We start from the raw sequence: 21,855 nt of genomic DNA, 5'->3' as shown, positions 1-21,855 counted from the left end.
CCAAGATATTGATATTTAAATTTACATAAGATGAAACAATATAAACGTCTTTTACCACTCGACCAATTAATAAATCTCAAATAAATTAAAATTTTAATATAATATCAATATATGATTAACATACAAGTTTAGTTTGTTTAAATATATTAATATAATATTAAAATTAAATTTTATAATAATTATAAAATAATTTGAATATTTTATGAAAAATAAAAAATAATTAAAATATGTGATATCACAACAAAAATAATGTATACACTGTATATTGGTATAATATTTATGCTATTCAAAATTTTCTGATATAATATATCGACAATTATGTAAATTGAGTTAAAACTAATTATAAATTTAAAATATTTTAATAAACTAGAAATTAATGTGAACAATATTTTCCTATAAATCGAATCACTTTGATTAATTATTTAACTTTTAAGATAAAATGAAACAATATTAAAATGACTTTATTCTCTAATCGTTTTTACAAATTATATAAAATATGACAGTACGGGAAAAAATCAAATATTGACATTGTTAAATTCATATGTTATTATTTTAAAATGTCAAATAAGTAAATTAGGTTGAGAGTGATATTCTCATAAGAAATTTTTATAATATCCGGTTCAAATTAATTGATTGATATATTAAATATTTATAATAAAAATATAAACTTTTAAAAATATGTTAATAATATAAATTATCGGATTTAAATTTTTAGATAAAAAATAAAATATTAAAAAAATTACAAGAATTTAGAACATAGTTTAAGATATGGAATTATTTGTATTTTTTTTCCCATTTGGTAGGGGGCCTTCCCCATGCTATATGTTGTTCCATTAATGTTGATAGAATCTTCTTTACCTGGCCTGTTCACACCGTTAGGAATAGCAACGGGTCGGGTTCGGGGCGGGTTTTGCTCGTCCCGTCCCCGAACCCGAAATAAATTCCTATCCCTGACTCGATCCCCGACAGGTTTTTTATCAGGGCGCCCCGTCGGAGATTTTTTTTGCCCCGTCCCCGAACCCGACCCGAAATATTATACCCGAACCCGAAAATATTTTATATATAATTAATATAAAATATTATATATATAATTAATATAAAAATATAAAATATTATATTTATATATATATAATCAGGGCGGGGATACCTTTCCCCGAACCCGACCCGAAAAAACCCTGAAAAAAAATCCCCGAACCCGAACCCGATATCATTCAACCCGACCTGACCCGAACTTGACCGGGTTTCGGATTTCCCCGTCGGTTTCGGGTCATATTGCCATCCCTACACACCGTCCATCTAAATATTCTTTTTGGTTTACAAATAAAGTATCTTTAATGAAAAATAAACTAATTTTGTGTTAATGGTATTGGTTAGACCTGCTTATGAACAAATAAGTGTGTCATAGAGATGAAAATTCCAATAGTTGATTTCAGCCTTTGCTGAATATTTAATTTAATTATATTATAAATTTATATAATATTCCGGTTTAAATATCGAAATATTATTCATTATAGAACCAGATTTGATTTTAGTTTTAGAATACAAAATAAAAAAAATATGTTTATTTTTAAGGAGATTAGATTTTTTTTCATTTAAAATTTTAATAAATAAAAATATTTGACATATTATTCTAAATTTTGATTATACATATTCAAATATTCTGTGGTAATTAATTTGAATTCAGATTTAGATATAATATTAAAAAGTATAAATACAATATAGATATAAATAATTAAAAAATGCATATATCTAACTCGCTATTATTCTTAATTTAAGGAGTGAAAATTTTAAACCAGTAATGGCTAATTAGCATTCTAATAAAAAAATGAATTATGGGTTTAAAACTTGTTTTGACATGTTCAAAACTATTATTAGCAAATTGTGTATTTTGTTGTGTTGGATATTGAAGCAATTGTACATTTCACCGAATAAAGGAAAAAAAATAATAATATCATATGAGATAATACACTTATATTATGTAAAATTAATAAGTTTTACGCTAATTTACGGTCGTTAGATTTAAATAAATAAATGATTTGGATTTGATTAAAATTTATAGCTCATAAAAAATATTTTCTCAACTTACAGTAAAATAATCTCTTTTTTTACCGCGAAGTTCATATTCGTCACCGTTGTTATTTTTCTTTTGGACAGGAAAACTATCCTCGTCTCATTGATCATTCTTCTTGCTTATGAGCTACCCATTATCTTTATTAACGCAAACACCAAGAACAATTTCATATAAATTGTATGATGTCATCGTATTTAAGTTTAATATAGATTGAGTCATGCACGTAGATGGAGTGATTTCGTGAGTCGTGGGACCACGCACTCACGAAATCATTGCTCATATCTTTATTTTGTTATTTTATTTTTCAAGCCGAATCGACCTAAACCTTGGGTTCCCAAAGATGCTTCAAAAGCATGACCCAATCACGAAGGCCCAACAAACAGGGTCCACCTTGTAAACGGTCACGTGGTCAACTGTTTGCCACGCTTGTGTTTGGATTAGAAGGTGGGGAAGATCAGCAAGTAGAAAGAAGCAATTGGCGGAGGGTTAATTATATAAAAATTAATAACACAAAGGATGGTCTCCTAAGCCAAACCAAAACGACATTTCTTGCAATTTCTTTAAACCACAACGAACTTCCTAATCTACACTTGGGTTAACAAAAAAGGCATTACCAACCTGTTTAATTTTACACTTTACAGGATTGCAATACCGCGTCGCTACATTTATATAAAAGGAAATGAAATTTTGTTTGCAACACAATCTGTAAATCAACCTGTCGCACTTGGATTGGATTTGGCATTAGATAACAAGAATTTAAACTTTTTGGCAGTAAACATAAAAGCAGTCGACAAGTTTTTCAACTTACATCTCCATTTTCTTGTATGGTGAGGAATCAAGAAAAAACAAGTAGCCGAGGTTGAGTCTCTGCTTCTTGACGAACATGCAAACACTCCAGAATCCCCCAAATGCCTAGACTACGATCGACTGCTTACAATTCAAAAATAAAAAAAAATAAAAATAGTTGGGAAAAGAAGTGATCAAACCCAATTGGCATCGCTCCAAATTCGCCTTGGAAGGAGTCCACCATGCTCACTCATGCTCCCTCTTAACGTATAAAAGCTTGGCTTGCTTCGAACCATTCTCAACGGACCTGATCTGTTACCATGTCTTATTGGTAAAGATGTTCCCACTCCAACCAAACTTGAAGCTGAAAACGGTCGGTTTTCTATTTCGTCAAGCTGACCGGAACTGTAGTCCATTGTGACAAAAGGAAATGATGATTGTCCTACCTCACCAGCATTCCACCAACTACTATCAGAAGGGACAAAATCCCCTTTAAAGTCAGATTCATGGGCAGAAGACTCCTTTTGACTACAGCAATCTCTGCCGGTTTCATCGGTGTCCTTGTATATAAGCTTCAGAGCCTGCACAACTTCCCCCATAAAAGGTCTGTGAGTCACCTCTGGGTGGACACACATGGAAGCAATGGCTGCCACCTTAGTCATGTCGTCAAAGTCGTATGTTCCAGCCAAGGAAGGATCTACTAATTGCTGTACACCTTCTCTACTGCTCAGTAGAGGCCGAGCCCAAGTTACTAGATTTTCCTGTCCCTGAGGTTGGGACATATCCACAGGTTTTCTACCAGTCAAAAGCTCAAGAAGCACAACCCCGAAACTGTAAACATCACTCTTAACAAGTAGGTGCCCTGTCATAGCATATTCAGGAGCTACATACCTGCAAATTCACAAAATTCCGCTTTAATAATATTTTGAAAAGCAAATCAGACAGAAGACAAGGAAGTTGAAAGGTTTTATATTGTGATCACAGATACGATATTCAGGAAGTTGCTAATTCACAATATTTATTTGGTAGAAAACGAGAAACTTTAAACCTTGCAGGAGATATCAGAAATTGATGATTGAGAAGATGCAATTTCAGACATAAGAAACTGTAAACATTAACCATCAAGTGTTTTAATGGATCAGTCTATAAAATTTGCATGGATTAACTTTTAATTAATATAACAATAGTAGTTAATTTCACCGTCCAGTGAATTGGAGGATATGTAGTGGCATGCAAGAAGTTTCAAGGAAATTTAGCGCTACCGTATGATAATTATGCATCGGTAAATAATTACCCAAAAGTTCCCATGACTCGGGTGGAAATGTGCTGGGATCCTTCAGTTGCTTCCCTTGCTAAACCAAAATCTGAGACCTTTGGAGTGAAGTCATCTTCTAATAGAACATTACTAGCCTTGAAATCTCGGTGAATCACTCGAGGGTTAGAATCTTCATGAAGATAAGCCAATCCTCTAGCTGCTCCAAGGGCAATCTTCAGCCTAGCATCCCAATCAAGAGGTCCTTTGTTTTTGTCAACACCTAAACCACCAATACAAACACTATAAATAAAACTTGGATATGGTCAATCCATCTTAGTCAAACTAGAATTGTATATATATGTATTGGTAGCATTTCAACGATAGGCACCTAGGCAACATAGATAGGATTAACGGTATGTTTTTCTTTATTTTTTTTCCGGATAATAAGTTAATAGGTAGCTTTCTTAACATAATGAAAAATACTAAATTGAACAAGCAATCAGTCCGATAAAAGAAACAGACAAAACAATGGGTAATTTGATAAGAAAATTATACCATGCAAGTGTGATTCCACACTTCCATTGGGAACAAGTTCATACACCAAGCAGCGTATGTGTCCTTCAATACATATACCAACAAGTTTCACAAGATTACGGTGGTGCAATCGGCTTAGCATCTCCACTTCCGCAATAAATTCACGATCTCCATTTTGATTATCTCTTGTAAGTAACTTAACAGCTGCCTCACTTCCATCTTCCATAATACCACAGTAAACTCGTCCAAATCCCCCTTCACCAAGAATCCTCTTTGAATTGAAATTGTTTGTCGCCTTCTCAAGCTCAACACGTGTAAATGTTTTAACTGGGAGAGCACAAGTAGCCAATGTGGAAATGAGTGACATTGATGGAGAGCTTGCCATGGTGCTTGACAAGATAGAACCAATGCCTGCATTAACATGAAGACCAGATTATCATTTATTCCTACTTCACAAATATCAAAATAGTCCATACAGACAACAAGGAAATATAAGTAGCTTAGATCCAGGCATCAAAATTCCATTTATCATATATTCCAACTTCACAGCTTTAAGGATGATTAACCATTATGATTCAATTTGCAGTAACTGAAAATACATAAAGACATATCAGCTTAGGGTTGTATGTGTGCCTAAACAGCAATAGTGGGAAACCAGTTACCCACGTCGCAATGCATTGCAATTCCATGCAACAGAATATGCCAAACATAAAGCTAACTATTTAACCTACCGGATCTTTTGTTAAATGAAGAAGGAAACGCTGGACTAACTGCATTTGATGGTCTTCCGAACTTCCTCCATTTTATGAGGACAGAGATTGCTCCACCTAAAACCAATAAGAGCACAAAAGCAGATAAAACAATAATTGCAATGATCCTGATGTTCATCTTTTGGTTCTTGTTAACAAAATTAGCTGTGATGGGGAGATCTCCAGTACTTCCAGTTGGACCACTCCCAAAAATACCATATGGCTGTGAAACAGGAACTCCTGAAAACATATTTCCAAATAACTACCATGACATAGCAACAAAATAGCATGTATTTAAAAAAGGAAACAGATATGACCACCTGGATAACTGATGGATACCAACTCATATGTTCCAAAAAGAGTTGAATTTAGAGATAGTCTTTTATGTAAAAGCCGTTCATACGTAAGAATTGCTGTTGTATTATCAAACTTCTCTCCAAGTGGAACCAAATTGATCTCTACCAATGTTCTCTCCTGATTTTGAGTGTCAGCTGTGGCACCCATTATTTTCACTTGACTTTGTTGCAAATATATGCCTGCAGCAATCTCAATCTCTAGCTCATCCATCACAGGGAAAACAGCATAAGGAGCAACAGTCAAAAGAAGTTTGACTTTCATTGGGAAAACACAGCCACAAGGTGAACCAAAAGGAGTTGCAGTAAGTGGCTCCACACAAAGTTGATCGCAACCTGACAGTTGTATAATAAAGAAACCACAAAAAAGTAAAACAAGCATTTAGGATGTTTTAAAACAATATTTAAAAAAATGTAAGCACATGATACCATGTGAAGGCTACGCACATGCTAATACTCGCTGATTATTCAAACATTTTCCCTATGTGAATGAACATATCAACCCCACCATAACCCCATCAATTAAGGTTAAAGTTTAAACAACAATTTAGTTTTACTTTTGGCAACAACAAAAAAAAGGAACCAAGCATCAGCGGGCCATCTCCTCTATACATTGCTTAAGGAACATAACATGTTACCTTGCTCTGATAGTGATGGAGCATCTGCTCGAGGTTTAACATGATGATGGCGATGGTGACCACCATGACGATGATGTCTGGATGCCACACGGTTACTGGGGGTAGCAACAGGAGCTGCAGTGCAATATGCATAAGCCATATGGTAGCATTAATGTAATAGCAAGGTGATGGAAACAGATTGCAATAAATACCTTGATGGATAGAATTCACAGGTGCAGCAGCAGGTGCAAAAGAAGGATTAACATGTTCCTGGGGTGCTCTTGGTTGAGAAAATAGCGTGTGCATTGAAATAGACCGAGCTGCTAGGATAGAAGCAACCTTATTGGTAATCCATGAGAGAAGCAATAATTCACAACAATTAAAGTAAGTTAGAATGACTTATCGAAAAAAAGAAAGAATTCCTTTAAATAGTCATCAATAACATATACCACATATCTACATAAACTGGCAACATAACTTGTACACTTTGTTTTCTGTAAATCATGAATTTAGCATATTGGATTATATACCAGAACAACTAATAGGAGGATCCAGAAACCTTTAGATGACATTGACCTCAGATGAATAGGAATTAAACAAGAAAAAAAGAAGAAGAAGCTTCCACTTAAGCTTTCTAATGATCAAATGCACTGAGAGAAGAGAACCAGGTAACAAATGAATAAGAATAACATATCTCATAAGTATGCATCCTTCATGAATAGACAGGTAAGACTTCCTACTCTGAAAAGAATACATAAAGATCCTTAGAGATAATCTTTGAGCTATAACAATCAATGGGCAAAAGAACATAGACAACTGTATAATAAAAATTACAAACTTGTCAAAGACGACAACAATTTTTAATCAGGAACATGTCAATCCATCAACTAGAAGTAGAAACCAAATATCTCGTCGAATGTCTTCAGTCCAGTGTTATACTTCCCAAACATGTCATGTTTACCAAGACACATGGCTCAGAGCAAGTTCAGTGGACTAGGCCACAGAAGAACATATACCATTCAAAAATTCTTTTACTTCAAAGATCTTTGGTTAAAATTAGTCATTGATACTATATATCTACAGCAAGCTATTTGGATATACATGATAGGTTCTCTCAGGTATAGACAGGAGGAAAAATCAAGAAATTCATTCAACTGCATTAACATTTAAAATCAATGACATAAATTATTACCACGGTCAACTATTGTTTCCACTGCCGATAACCGATGCACTGGCTGTAAAGGATACAAGAATATTCGCAGCCCTGAAATTGAAGTGCAATAAAGCGGCACAGATGTTAATCTTCCTTCATTAACCAGAGTTATTGTAGTCACTATATTGATACATGTTTATGTCTGTATTTGAATTTGAGTTATTTGTACCTGCCAATTTGTATCAGTTTTGAATAAAATCAGTGCAGTACCAGCACTATATCATTTCAGTTTTAGCAGTGGTACATATCGATTGTATCGGTCTGTACCAACTCGTACCTATTGGTACTGGTTGATTTTTATTTTTATTTAATACCTTTTTATTCTTTCAACTAATTACTAATGCCTCTTCTCTCATGATTAATTTTATTTATTTTTTCACATTTTCATTCAACAATTGAATATATTCATTATGGTATTTACCTAATTAATAAAAAATACAACTATTCAATATACAACACACATGCATTTATATTTATGAAAACATAAATTTTCAAAATTATAAATATCAAATGAATAAAATGAAAATATACTTCAGTATAAAACTTGAAAATGGACTATATAAAAAATATTTAAAATGTCGATAAAAACCCAAAATGGTATATCAAAACAATTTATTTGCATACATCATGTAATAAAAGTATTTTTTTAGCAAGGTAATAAATGTATTTTACAAGTTTACAACAAATTCGATAACTATGACAAAGATTTCGACAGTTCCAAGAGTAGCAGATTCTGATCATTTACTCAAAATACCCAAAATAAATGTTAAAAACATTTTTAATAAGATATTTAGTTCTCAAACTCCATTTTAAACGGCACCACATCGAAATAAACTCGTATATATTTGCATATGAGACATGGTATAAGCAAATTCAGCTACAGCATTTTCAGTAAATCAGCAGAAAACTAGCAGGGAACTATATATCGCTCAAGGGACTAAAATATTAATCAATTATCTAAGTTTTTCCTTGGAGATTTTGTAGGTACTTAGCTTTGGTTACTAAAAATTGGAGATTTTCTAGGTACTTAGCTTCGGTGACGAAACGATTATTCAAAAAGCAAAGCATTTTTATATTTTTCATTTTTCCCGGCTAAGGCCAGCGAGTGAGCTCAAGGGAGAACTTTATAGTGGATAAATAAGTAGCCATAAGAGAGCCAATCAGCACTAAGCAAAGTCTACTTAGCTTAATAAAACATTTGACTTTTTATTTATTTCCAAATAAAATTAAAGCTGGACTAGAACTGGATTTTTGCTCCACTTCCTTTCGTTTCTACTATATTTACAATAACCAAATAGATAAGTAAATAAATAATTCTATGTAAAGAAAACAGCAAGCATTCAGAAAGTGTGGTACCTAAACAAGAACAAGAGAGAAAGCTGAGCAAGTAAACAAAAAGCAACTGGAGCAGAGTCAAAGCAGGCATCTTCTCTCGCCAAACCAGAGTCCAAAGCAACCATCGTCAGAAACAGATGTCAACTCGAACCAGACAAGCCTCGCCGGAAAGCCACCGGATAGTCCTAAGGTTAAACCGGATCATTCTCCGCCGGCCAAACACTCCGTCTCATCCTCCGAGCGAAACAACATACCTCATAAACCAACCAAATCTGAAGCTACTACACTGCTCAACCGAGCGGCAAAAAAAAAAACTAAAAAGCAACGGAACAAAAAAAAGCCCTAGAAAAAAGAGAAGATTATGAAAACGCAGCGCGGCACGATTATAGATCCATGAAACGCGGCAAAGATCTACCGCAACAATGCAGCGCGAAAAGTTCTCTTTTCTGGAGAGAAAAAAAAGAGGAAAAAGAGGGATATACTGGAAAGAGTGAGGAAAATAGAAAAGAAAGAGAAGATCTTCAGAAGCAGAGTATAAGAATTCAGAAAATGAAAAGAGAGAATTATACGAGAAACTTTGCGAGAGTGGGGGAAGGTGGGACGTGCTTTTATTGCTTGAGTGTACCTACAGCAAACGCAAATCCTGCTTCTTTGTTTTTTTTTTGGCCACTACTGCTTCATTAAAAAAATAAGGGAAAACCGGAACACTGTACTTGGTAGGTTATAAAATTATTTTATTCATTCTTTTATTAAAAATACGTATACTTGGCAAAATTTAGTAAATAATAAAATAAATATAATCCAGAAATTTGATGGTTGTTGTCTAGCACGCTCTTTTATTCAGCGCGTCGCTGTAACGCACCGACTAAAACGACAAACCTGGATCCGTTTGTTGCCGTCACTTGGAAACTCTCTCTCTCTCTCTTTTTTTCTTTCTTTCAAGGAACTCCTAAATTATTATTTCTTTAATTCAAATCATTCTATGCCAACATTTTTTTAATAAGAAAATATAAATACAAGCTTGATAGCAGTGTTGTAGTTCACTGGACAGCAAATATCTTTCAGTAAAACTTCCCTAATCTTTTTTGTTTGAAAGAAATGTGTCCCAAATGATCGTGTCTAAATTATCCGAATTAAAGTATCTGCAACTCTATTATTCTCCCGAGGTGCAATGATATTTTTTTGTCTCTGTTTAGAAAATATATCATATTACAGTGTTGGGGATTATATATTATAAAATAGAAAATAGATAGATAAAATATATAAATATATATTTGATTTTAAAACTTAAATTTGTCATAATATTTTTAATTGATTCTTGAAATTTGTGAATATGCTTAAATTAATATTTATAGAGTTCTTTTTATTTAAAATAACACTTGAATTTATTTTTGTCATATATTCGTAAAGTGAATTTAATTTCTATGATATATTGACACATTCAATAAGATGCCAATAAAAACAAGTTTAAATCCTCTTTAGCCCGAATAATCAGAGCCTTCTTCTGTGCCTGCTTCCCCTGGAAAATCCTCGCATTTCTCTCTTTCTAAATCAAATAAATAGAAGAATCCCAAATAAGTTTAAATATAATAGTAAGATGAGACCTCCCTTAAACATGTTGGTTGCTCAGTTCAGCTCTGCATTCCAGTTCATAACTCTCTTATACAAATTACAAGCACTAAGTAATTATAATTTTTTGTCTTTATTTATATTTAATTTTTTGCTATATTCTATTAAAAAAATCAATTTGTATTTTGATACATAGGCTAGACTTTTACCCCATATTTTGGTACTATAAATTTATAACGACGAAATCAAATCTGTATATGAATTTAATTCTTAAATAAACTTAATAACACTTTAGGTAAAAGAATTATAAATATTAATATAAACCACGAAATGAAATCTAGATAGAAAATAACTCTCTCCTTGTCTATAATAATGATTATATGCATCATGTTAATAAAATTATGGTAAAATTAATAATATTAAGTTCAAATTTTATATCAAATAAAGTATGTGTCGGTTAATTTATATGGGCAAAAATGTTGACTTGGAGCTTTGGAAAAAATGGTTGATATAGGGTAATTGAAAAGTTGTTTTTTTCGAAGTAATATGAAATGAATAGTGACGTGAGAAAGTTGGACAAATATCTGGCATTTTCAGGATAAGAATATACGATGTCTTCAAAATTTTTATATCCGGCAATTACTGGTTTGACCAGTCATGGAAGTAGCTTTCATGGCAAAGGAGGAGGACAGCCATGGTGTTCTGATCGGACATAACTGCAGCGGAGAGGAGGCTATCCATGGTGCTCCAATCATAACTGCAGCAGAGCGGAGGCTAGCCATGGTGCTCCAATGGAGGACAGAAATCGTCGTGTCATCGTCCTATCTTTACAAAAACGCCTACTTTTACTGTAGAAAGGATAACATTTTTAAATATAATTAATCGAGAAAAAAATTCTCAATACGTTATCCAGGCAAATTTACTAATTTATATGCTTATTATTATACTCTTAAAAGTATATATCTTTTTATCAACAGTGTTAGTTTAAATGATAAATAATTTAATATCATTTAAGTATGTTTTAAATTTAAAATTTTATATATGTAAAAAAATCTCGTTAAAAAATTCATCCAACGAAATTAAATATAAAATAAAAATTAATTTAAATTAATTAATACAAAAATTTTAAAAATCAGACGACACTTTTATATATATATATAGTATTCACCTCGAAACAATTGTAAACAAAATTCATGCAAGTTAAACAGTAAAGGCCGTGCGACGTCGTTAGACCATATCAACAAAACGTCAACGCTTTAGGTGATTTTGCCAATTATTCAAATATATGACTATTTTTTTAATCAACAAGCTCTCTGATCCGTACGTCATCAATCCCCTGAGAATAACCGTTGCTAAGCGCTCCCCCTCCTTCCTCAAATTTATCCGTCAACTCTTCCTCTCTTTTTTTCCCGTTTTCTCTTATCTCCTCGCCGTTTATTGCTTCTGTCACCTCCGGAGACTCCTCCCTCTATCTGTAGTTCTGTACGTACAACATTACACCTTCCCTCACTAGTTTTACTATTTCACTTCCGACCTTAGCATTTTCTTTATCTCAATTGAATGAATTACTCTTTAACGATTTTTTTTATCATTTTATTAATCTTGCGATGTTGTAATTTTTCTAGGTTTTGGGTAGTTAGTTCAATTTGCAGTTTTTAAGGTTGTCTATTTAATTGAATTAATTTGTTATTTAAGTATATACATTTAAATTTTGGTTGTTTTTATTTTATGTGGATCAACTTTGTTGGTAATAATTGAAAAGAATGAAATGTTCTGTTCTTTCTTTGTCTTTTGTGTCGAAACAGTCCCGGCAGCTTTTTAAGGCTTTTTCGATAATCTATCCAACTTAATATTGTGACATGTTGAGTTTTAAATAAATAGATAAATTTAAAGTCGTCATCAACTTTTGGAAATTCGTTTTGAAAATGGTTCAGGAGTCGGTTATATTTGGAGAAGGATTAGCACCCCCACAACGCTTAAAATTAGTACTTACACGATTATACGTTATGTAATTATTAAAATTGACAAATTCGAATAATATTTAAATTATGATACTTAAAAATTAAAAATGAGATATTATTTTATACGAATAATCCTTAGAAACACACTCCTTGTCAGTTAAAGCGTGATTCTATAAATTAATCGAGTAAAATAATATTTAAAAATATTATAATTAACAAAAATTAACAAATATGTAAATAAAGAATTAAAATAATAAATATAATAAATTTAGGGATTAAATAATAAAATTATAAAATATCAAGGCCACAATTGCAAATAATTAATATTATAGATACTACAATTGTAAATAAACCAATATTATTATTCAAAAATTAAATTTTAAGGATTAAATTACAAAGCATCGAAAATAAGGATCATAAACAGAAATATCACAAAATTAGCGTACTGGAATGGTAATTTCACCCTAAGAGTGTGTTTGGTTCACGGAATGTAAGATTACCAGTGGGAATAAAAGATTACCAGGGAATAGGATTACTGAGAATGTTGCATTACTGTGTTTGGTTGGTTTGGCAGGAATGTAAGATTACAGTGTTTAGTTGAAGGAATAAAAGATTACTAGAATGTATATTTTACCAAATTATCCTTGTTCTATATTTTTTAACAAGTGAAATTCTAAATATTTAAATAAAAATTCTATCTGTTGATAATATATTACTTGAGTATTTAAATATATCATGTATTATTTTAATTTTAATTAATATTAAATTTTACATAATTTATGTAAAAATATATTAAAATTTTATCAACATTTAACTAAATGTTTACATTGTGGAAACTAACTTCAGTTCATATGTGACGCATTCACTGGGAGATTTATTGTATTTTTCAATCGACAAGGTTTACATTCTTCTATATACAATAATTTATCATGATATTCATAATAATAAAAAATATGTAAATTATTTTTGTTATCTAAGATATAATATTTATTATATCTTCTATATATAATAATTTATTTATTTATCTTTTATATTTATACTTATTTCTGCATACTTTATTATTATTATTTATCTCATAAATTTATATTATAAAAACATAATTCAAATAAGTAAGAAAATAATAGTCTTGTGATATAAGACACATGTTTGATTAATTATACTATGCATATGTTGTTCTAAGATATATGCATTACTCTATAACATTTCCCTTTATATTAGATGGCATTGGAATAATATATGTATTCATTGCATTAGTAACTTAATAATAGACATATTGCTCTTAATATTATCATTATCGATAACGTACACATAAAATAACTACAATAGTAATATTCATATCCATGTCTTTTCGTCTTTAAGAATTCAACGACCTTTCATCAGATCACTAGAAACCATCACAGAGTTCATAACAGCAATTGACACACTCAAAGCAAGCGCGATAGCAGTGCAGATTTGTGACAAAATGATCGTGCATTGGTTATTCATATACGAACAAGTTTGGATGAAGCACTTGCAACAACAGCGATCAAGCAGCATGCTGCAACAGTTGGAACTTGGAAGCAGCCTTAACCAAAATATCTGCTTCTTCGGGTGACTTGGGTTCCTCAACACCCGGAGGGATATTCTTAGCCGTAGCAGTCAAGTTACCAAAGCCAATACCCAGGCATCCTAGTAAAATCATCTTCTGACCAGTCGGATCTCCCTTGCTTGGCAGCTTTATTTTGTTAAATATCTTGTTAGACTTACAGAAACCAAGTGAACACGGACAAATTCATTTTCAGCCTAAATTATATAACAACCAATGTAAAAAAGAATAGTAAATTTATGCATAGCCTTAGGCAAGTAATTCACCACCTGTAAAAGATACATACCTCACTTACTATAGTCGAATTCGGTACTTTCTTCCCACTATCAGTCTGAAGTAAAACCAAGCGGGTATACTCCGATAGAAAATTGTTTGCAGACTTATTTTGGAAACCTGAACCAGAAACAACACAAAAAAATGGTTAGGTGTATGTTCAGAAAGTCAATCCCCAAGATTGATGTGGCAATTCAGAAAGGCCAAGTGTATGGAATGTGCAGCAACATTCTCAAGAAGTTCAAAAAGAGAACCAAGTAAATTTTAGTTTGATAAGTTTAGTAATATTAAATTTAAGTAGATGTAAATCATAAGCTACTAGTAAATAAGAAGGAAAAAGGGTTAGATCTAATAAATTCAAAGAGAAAGGACATGGTTGCTTCTTGCATCAAGGAAAAATATATAGAAATGTGGATAACAAAACATGTAAAACATAGTGGAGATTCACACTCTATCCAGAAGCATATGTAAGAACTTGCAACCTTAAATTTGAATTATAAAAGGGCAGGTTCTACCTTCAGATTCCATCATATTATATCATAGAAATTCAGAAAAAGAACTTATTTCTGTTAAGTAATTACATTGAAGCATATCAACTAAATTTTTGTGTTTATGCCTTATCAATAACTTATTATTCGCAATCGCATAGACGGTTCAAGTTAGACCCAACTTCAATGTAAAAGATTTATAGTCTCGTAACTTCAACAGTTGATTACTTTGATTATTTGCACAGAAAAGGAAAAAGAATATGCATTCGAAGCTAAACACTAAAACGTTCCAAACACCTAAACAACATACGAAAAACAACAAGCTCAGCTAAGAAAGCACAAAATTATGTACTTTATGGACAGGAAAATGAATAAAGCAGTGTAACATTATGAAGCAAAGTCAGAGAAAGTAGGAGTTTCATGTGGTTTATGGATCCTCGCGACGGAACTGGTATTCACATTAAGCTCAAATCAAAAGCATGGAGGTAGAATTCAAGAGAAGTTTCTGAAATTAGACTACCAGGAAAAGAATCAAACGCATGGGAAAATAATCAAACTCAAAATAGGAGGTCGAAAAAGTAATAAATATGAATGAAATGCAGCATCGGTGTGCATTCAAGAGGTTTTTGATAATAGAAATAAAAGCACAAAATATGGAAACCAAGTAATATTACTGGGAAAATAAAAGAAAGTGAGTAGAGGATAAATCTTACCAGGAAAATTTCTCAACAAAGGAAACTGGACAGAAGTGAGATCACGGGGAGAAGAATAGAAGAAGGATATTTTAGCCCAAACGACTCAGGAATAAATAAAAACCTGTGTGATATGTGGGAATGACATGACATTCCCAGTAAAAAGGTAAACAAAATCACTGTTGGCAATGAGATAATACCCTCAGGTGGGAATCTTTCTCATCCAAACGTGGGTATAACAATCTGGGGAAATAATTCCTACCAGTAAATAAGAATTCCATGATCCAAACACCACTAATTACTATTCGGGATTAAAATAAAAACTATTAAAATAATAGGGACTAAATCAAATATTTACCCCTAAAATATATAAGTACTATTAATTACTAAAATGGAAAAAAATAAAATTCGAAAGCCAAATTAAAATACATAGAAATCAATTTTCAGTGACTAAATTGTAAAGTTTACAAAGTATAGGGACGCGGGAATGATTTTCTCACACGCCCAAAACGCACCCTACCCCTGAAACTGTATCGTTTCAAGTTGGGCATAAATAGCCCTAAAAATGGCCATTTAGGCCTTCATCCTTCATTTTATACTTTCTGTTTATCTCTCTAAGAAAGAGAAACTCTGCCTTATCTCTAGAATGCTCTCGTTGGAGGGAAGGCCGACCACCGCCGGCTGCCGTATACCGGCGTTCTCCGCCGTCACCGGCCACTGTGGAGTTCAAAAAATTACCGTAAATCGTAGATCGCAACATCCTAAACCCGAATACGAGCCCCTCTTAGCCTAAAACCTTTCCAAACTATGTAGATATAAGAAAATACCTACAAAATCCGACAGTTCCACGTGGTTTGAAGAACTCCGACGATGGTAAGCTTCTCCTATCTCTATTTTCTTTTCTCTGTTTTTTTTTCTTTCGTTCTTTCTCTCCTTGCTCCCCTCCTTTCGTTTGCAGGTTGGGCCCTTTTATAGGCCCCGGGATGCGCCCTTCGAACCAGTCAAACGAAGGAAGTCCGGTGAATCATCGGAGCTATGGCAGTGACTCACCATAGGGGCGGTTGGGTGAATAGGGTGAGTTGGCTGGGATATCCTTCGATTTGGCCGATGGAATCCGACAGTGACAGCGGCGGCGACGAGGTGGCACTGGAGGCAGTGACTGCTTGTGATATGTGGACGGTCGTGGATCGGCGGCGGCGGCGAGCTGATGAGTTTTTTTAGGGAAAACCCCTAAATATGGTGCAATCTTGATCGTTGGATCTCTCACAGATCCAACAGCTGAGGAGGCTGGCGGCGCAAAGTCTTTGAGCGGAAACCCTAGACAGGTTTTGGGCCTACTAAGTTGTCTGGGCCTGGACCAGCTTATTGTAGGGCTCGAGTTGTTCGCTGTAATTGAGCAGGGTTTTGTTGTTAATTGTGCCTGTAATAAAATTATTATTTAATAATAATAATAATAATAATGATAATAATAAGAATAAATAAATATATGAACGAAAATTACTGTCTACATTTTGTTTATGGAAGCATTTTCTTTTCTGAAAGTTCGACTTGTAGCTTTGGAAAGTATTTTCTTCTAAAAAAAGTAAAAAGGTTTTTGCTCGGCAAATTTGGTGTATGTTTAGCACTAAATTTCTTCCTCTATGCGAAGTATTAATTCGGCATTTGAATTACTTTTATAAACTATGAGTGTGTGTGAGCGCACATGCGTATTTTTTCTGTTAACAGGGATTTGGCTTTTTTGTGAATGATTTTTTGACTAATTAGATTATATATGATATAGGGAATTGATGACAAGTAGAAGCCATAAGCCTCTTTGATTTTAGAAGGCAAGAAGGTTCATCTATACGGTTTAAAATTTCTCTAAACATGATTTTCTAAGCACAACTCAGTGGCAGGTGTGCTTCTTGTTGCAGTCAATACTGCTCTTCATACTATAAATCATAGGTTCTATTTACTGTTCCAAGAAATGAAGAAAAAGGGGATACAAAGTTATGAACACTATGTTTCAGTTTGAATATGTAATATGGTGTTTTATGTTCATTTTTACTGTCTATCTACATATTTGGTAATGTTGCAACAATAAACTTCTGATTTTGTGGAACAAATACTAGTGGCCAGTAATCCTAAATGCTAACATGAAGCTTCTTCGAATGATGTGATTTCAGCTTGTTGCATCCACCTAATGCTACCTTATCTTTTGAACTATTTGATGATTGGATGATTTAGGGATTAGCTTCGGAAGATGATGTATACATCAGTTACTCATCTTGGTATTAAACCATGAGGTCTTGTTTATTTTTTCTTTGTCAATTTGAACCCACATATCAAGATCATATTTTCTTGTCTTCTATGAAGCCAATGGCTTGGTGTGGTGGAAACATCAAGATTACAGTTTATCATGTTGAACCAAATATGAAATTTAAAGGGTTTTTTTATGGTGTAGCGGAGCAATAGAGTGAAACCAATAGAGCATAATTTTGCAATATGAATTATATAGCCGATTTGTATGGTAGAAATGCTTAGATTGTCAATTTGGTGACTTATCGCTATTATTGTTCTTATTGTAATACCGGAGCAACCAAAATAAATGCCCTCGTTATGTTCCAAAACTTGTTTAAACCTTAAAGGAGACGACACACTCCTTTGTATTTCTATCTGGTCAATTCATGTATAATCCTATCTTTAAACTAACTTATGAATACACCTTCCTGTCAATTCATGTTATTATACTTCGGCCGACTTGAAGGGGGTCAAAGCAATATGTTTCTATGGTTTTAGAATTTCAAATTATGATTGCTGAAAACAAATGAGCCATGTAACTTCATTAAATTAGAAAGTCAGACAACTCTTTAGTTCAAGCTTATACGAAAAAATATTCTGCGTTTTTTTTGAAAATAATGACTTCAGTGTGGTTTCTTTCACTAAAATATCTTCCAAATTCTCAGTTTAACATCTGATATATAGCCTATAAACCAATCTTTTATTTCGTAATACGGTGTTATTTACTATCTTTCTTCAAGATGATTTTTCCCACCATAAGATGAGAATGTTTAATGAGTTCTTCCATTCCCTTTGTGCCGATTTTTGAGTTTCCTCTTTCACCTGCCTAATTATGGCTTGTTATTGTGAATGTTTGAGCTGTTTCGTGGCCCCTTTTGTTTCTAATGTCTGCAGATTTTGACTGCACATACCGATGAAGTTTGGTTTATACAATTTTCAAATAATGGATACTTACCTCTTCATCAAGTGACTGTACAGCTATTATATGGAAAGTACAACTTTCTTTTTGCTTGTTCATATGGACAGATGCACACTTTTTCTAATGAATATTTGCAAGCACGTACCTCTGCTGTTTTATCTTGAAGATTTGGAATATTGTTTTGTCGTGTGCTGTGAGATATGATAAACTACAATAGCATGGTGGGAGTTACATATAGTGGATACGGGTGCATCTAACTTGTAAAGGCCTCAAGTTTTATTTTGGTCGGAAAGGGGTTCCAAATAAAGTCTAGTTTGTTGTTATTCAAAAACTCTAACAAACAAGAAATGAGTATTTTCATGCAGGGGTGTATATGGAGTCCATTCCTAAGTGTCTCTTTACCAAACTCGAATTAAATGAAATGAAATCTACCAGGTTGATATTGTTGATTTTTGTTCTCTGTATCATTCCATGTTTTGTTTTGCTTTCAGTTCTTTAAAATTGAGTCAAATCGGTTTGTTTGATGTTTCCCCTTAAAGGGAAACTTTCATTTTTAAGAAACATGATTCTTTAGTCGCTATTAATGCCGACCATGGTCGTGAATATCTATGTTTTTTTTTGAGGTCTTTGACTTGATTTTTTGTCTCCCTAAATTTATATGGTCATGGATAATGATAAGCTGACAATGAAACACATGCTCCAAAGCCATCGGACCCCGTATTCTTTGTGGCTTGGAGCCCAGTCGACACGCAGTTGCTTACATGTGAAGACTCAGAAGTTCTCAAGCTCTGGGATGTAGAAACCGGCACTTGCAAGCATACTTTGGGGACCATGGATTCAAAGCCAACTCATGTGCTTGGTTTCCGACTCAAAGCGAATTGTTTATGGAAGTTCTAACCCTGAAAAAGGCACCTGCATGTGGCATTGTGATGGGACTGAAGTGAAAGCATGGAGGGGCATGCGGATGCCCAAGGCTTTGGATCTTGCTGAGCATTCAATTGTATCTCTTTCAGTTCCCGTGGACAGCAAGTTCTTTATTGTCAGCCTAAATAGTCAAGTACATTTGTGGGATGTTGCCGGAAAATGGGCTATGCCTTTAAAGTACACAGGACACGAGCAAAAGAAGTATGTCATACGGTCCTGCTTTGGCGGGATCAATAGCATGTGTATTGCCAGTGGTAGCCAGAACACACAGGTATGCTTATGTGCCTTTATAAACATTGTAGTTCATGCTTATCTACCTGTAAGTTTATTTTTGTTGTGCCTTCTCTCAAATCACTTGCATTTATTAATCATTCTGGCATTCCGGACTCTGGACTCCAAATCTCATTCTTCAGGAGATGAGGTCAAGGACAGAAAATGAATCCTCCTTGTCTAATCTTGTTTTTGGAAATTTTCATTGAATCCTTTTAATTTTTTTTAAAAAAGTTTAATTAGGCCCCTCTAAAACATAGTACCAAGATCAGTCACTGGTGAATTCATTCATTCATTTGCTTGTACATATCTAGTGCAGTGCATGCATCTCTACAGTATGCAAATCTCGGCAGGTACATATCCGGAATCGAAGAAGCCCTACACCGATTGAGGTATTGTCCGGGCATTCGATGATAGTTGACCGTGTCATCTGGAACCCTATAAGGCCTCTGATGTTGGCATCAGCTAGTGATGATCATAGAATCCGAATATGGGGACCAAAACCAAAGCAATGATAAGATTCAACCAGGAGAGAGACTCACTTGAAGATAACAGGAAACAAAGCAATCTAAAGCTGTTCTGTACTGTAGCAGCAGATATTCCCTTTGATTCAAGTGATTCTAAAAAACAGCATGGAAATTTTAATTTGGTGGCTGTCCCCCTTTTGCTTGCTGTTCTTGTAAATATTTTGTACCCTAATTTTGTCCGTGAATCTTTTACACGATACCACTGTTTCGGTACAGCGAAGGGGTTTTGTTTTTTATTCATCTTGATGAGATGACAAACAATTTTCTAAATATTGTTTTATTATACCAATAATATCATTTGAATTCACATTGATCCAATCTATATTAAAATTATTTTCCATATACATGGCCTAATGATAATATTGGGCTTCGAAAATTGTAAAAATCTTATGTTGAATTTCAAGTTCCATCAATAAATTTTAAAAACGAATAAACAAACGAGGTTGTCTTCTTCATGATCATTTCGTCACGACAACACAAAAATAAATAACAGATCGACCGGTCAAAGGAGGTATTTATGTATGCAAATTAAATAAAGGATTGCTAGCCTATGAATGAGACATATTCCTTTGACCAGAAAAAAAAATATTAGCGTTTTCAGCTACCTCGTTCCTTAATAACTATGGACTACCAAATATTTAATCAGGTCTCCTGAGGAGAAACAATTTCTACTGGTAATGTAGAGGAATTAGTGAAGAAAAATAAAGAAATTAATGACGAAGATATCTGTATTTATAAAGAGATTGGTTACTGATCAGAAGAAGAAGAAGACGACTTAAATTTATAGTGTTTATCGACAGCAACAGAAACATCCCAAATGCAGCTAAGACCTTAAGGGATGATTACGAGATCTCCGGCACCAAACTCAACATATTCAGTCGTGGATGAACCTTTTGGATAAACCCTAACTTTCCCTCTCAGCAAATAACACGTTTCTTCCGCGTCAAACTTGAGCTGATATTTCCCAGGTGAACAACCCCATCTGTTATTCATTCTCAAAAATAAAAACCCTCGGTAAACTAAATTATTAATGGAGCAAAAAAAAAAAAGGAAACTTACTTGGGCCAACACTTGATGTTGAGCTCCGACAGTTTTGAGTCTGAGGGATTTCTTTCTACCACAATTCTAAGGCTATTCTCAGCCATATCTTGCTTAAAAGTTTACAAGATTTTTTCAGTAATTTACAAACAGGAATTGTAATACGAGGAGATGGAGAAGCACACTTTATTTTATTTTTCTCCTTACTTTACTTGAGCTGTGCTGCCTGTTATTAATAAGCAAGGTGAAGGTTTGAGGGATATATATGGCTTTGACAGGAAAGTGAGAAGATAAGATTTATTGGTTTCCAATACTGATACAATTCGTGTATGATTTCATATTTTCTGGTGTTTTAAATCCAACATTTTAATAATTTGCATTCTACAATTTTTAATATATTTAATATACATGATTAG

General features: G+C 33.3%; 1 protein-coding gene and 2 pseudogenes across 2 annotated transcripts; 1 reads left to right on the top strand and 2 right to left on the bottom strand.

Annotated features, from left to right (window-relative positions):
- Window positions 1–2,809: 2,809 nt before the first annotated feature.
- Window positions 2,810–9,364, bottom strand: LOC120153634 (receptor-like serine/threonine-protein kinase ALE2). 2 transcript variants are annotated; one of them, XM_039165544.1, is made up of 9 exons: window positions 8,935–9,364; window positions 7,558–7,629; window positions 6,578–6,688; window positions 6,387–6,500; window positions 5,716–6,084; window positions 5,378–5,635; window positions 4,668–5,057; window positions 4,152–4,392; window positions 2,810–3,748 (listed from the first exon to the last, which is right to left on the bottom strand). In XM_039165544.1, the coding sequence occupies exons 1-9, from the start codon at window positions 9,002–9,004 to the stop codon at window positions 3,052–3,054; spliced, it is 2,322 nt and encodes a 773-aa protein (XP_039021475.1). In that variant the 5' UTR covers window positions 9,005–9,364; the 3' UTR covers window positions 2,810–3,051. The 2 variants fall into 2 exon arrangements, with proteins under 2 accessions (XP_039021475.1, XP_039021476.1); XM_039165545.1 differs by having other exon boundaries at window positions 6,578–6,685; window positions 8,935–9,363.
- Window positions 9,365–16,516: 7,152 nt separating this feature from the next.
- LOC120153573 lies at window positions 16,517–20,389 on the top strand (annotated as a pseudogene).
- A 759-nt stretch (window positions 20,390–21,148) lies between these two features.
- LOC120153572 lies at window positions 21,149–21,650 on the bottom strand (annotated as a pseudogene).
- Between the last annotated feature and the right edge of the window lie 205 nt (window positions 21,651–21,855).

This window comes from Hibiscus syriacus, unplaced genomic scaffold, assembly GCF_006381635.1.
Source record: "Hibiscus syriacus cultivar Baekdansim isolate YM2019G1 unplaced genomic scaffold, ASM638163v2 tig00111101_pilon, whole genome shotgun sequence".
NCBI classification, from domain to species: Eukaryota; Viridiplantae; Streptophyta; class Magnoliopsida; order Malvales; family Malvaceae; genus Hibiscus; species Hibiscus syriacus.
This window is presented reverse-complemented; position numbering and strand designations above follow the sequence as displayed.

Excerpts from the sequence above, each read along its gene's own strand:
- LOC120153634 (XM_039165544.1), bottom strand. The coding sequence starts at position 9,004 with ATGCCTGCTTTGACTCTGCTCCAGTTGCTTTTTGTTTACTTGCTCAGC. Across the intron at positions 6,085-6,386 it reads TCCATCACTATCAGAGCAAG|GTTGCGATCAACTTTGTGTG; the intron begins GTAACATGTTAT and ends TACAACTGTCAG. Across the intron at positions 5,636-5,715 it reads GGTATCCATCAGTTATCCAG|GAGTTCCTGTTTCACAGCCA; the intron begins GTGGTCATATCT and ends ATATGTTTTCAG.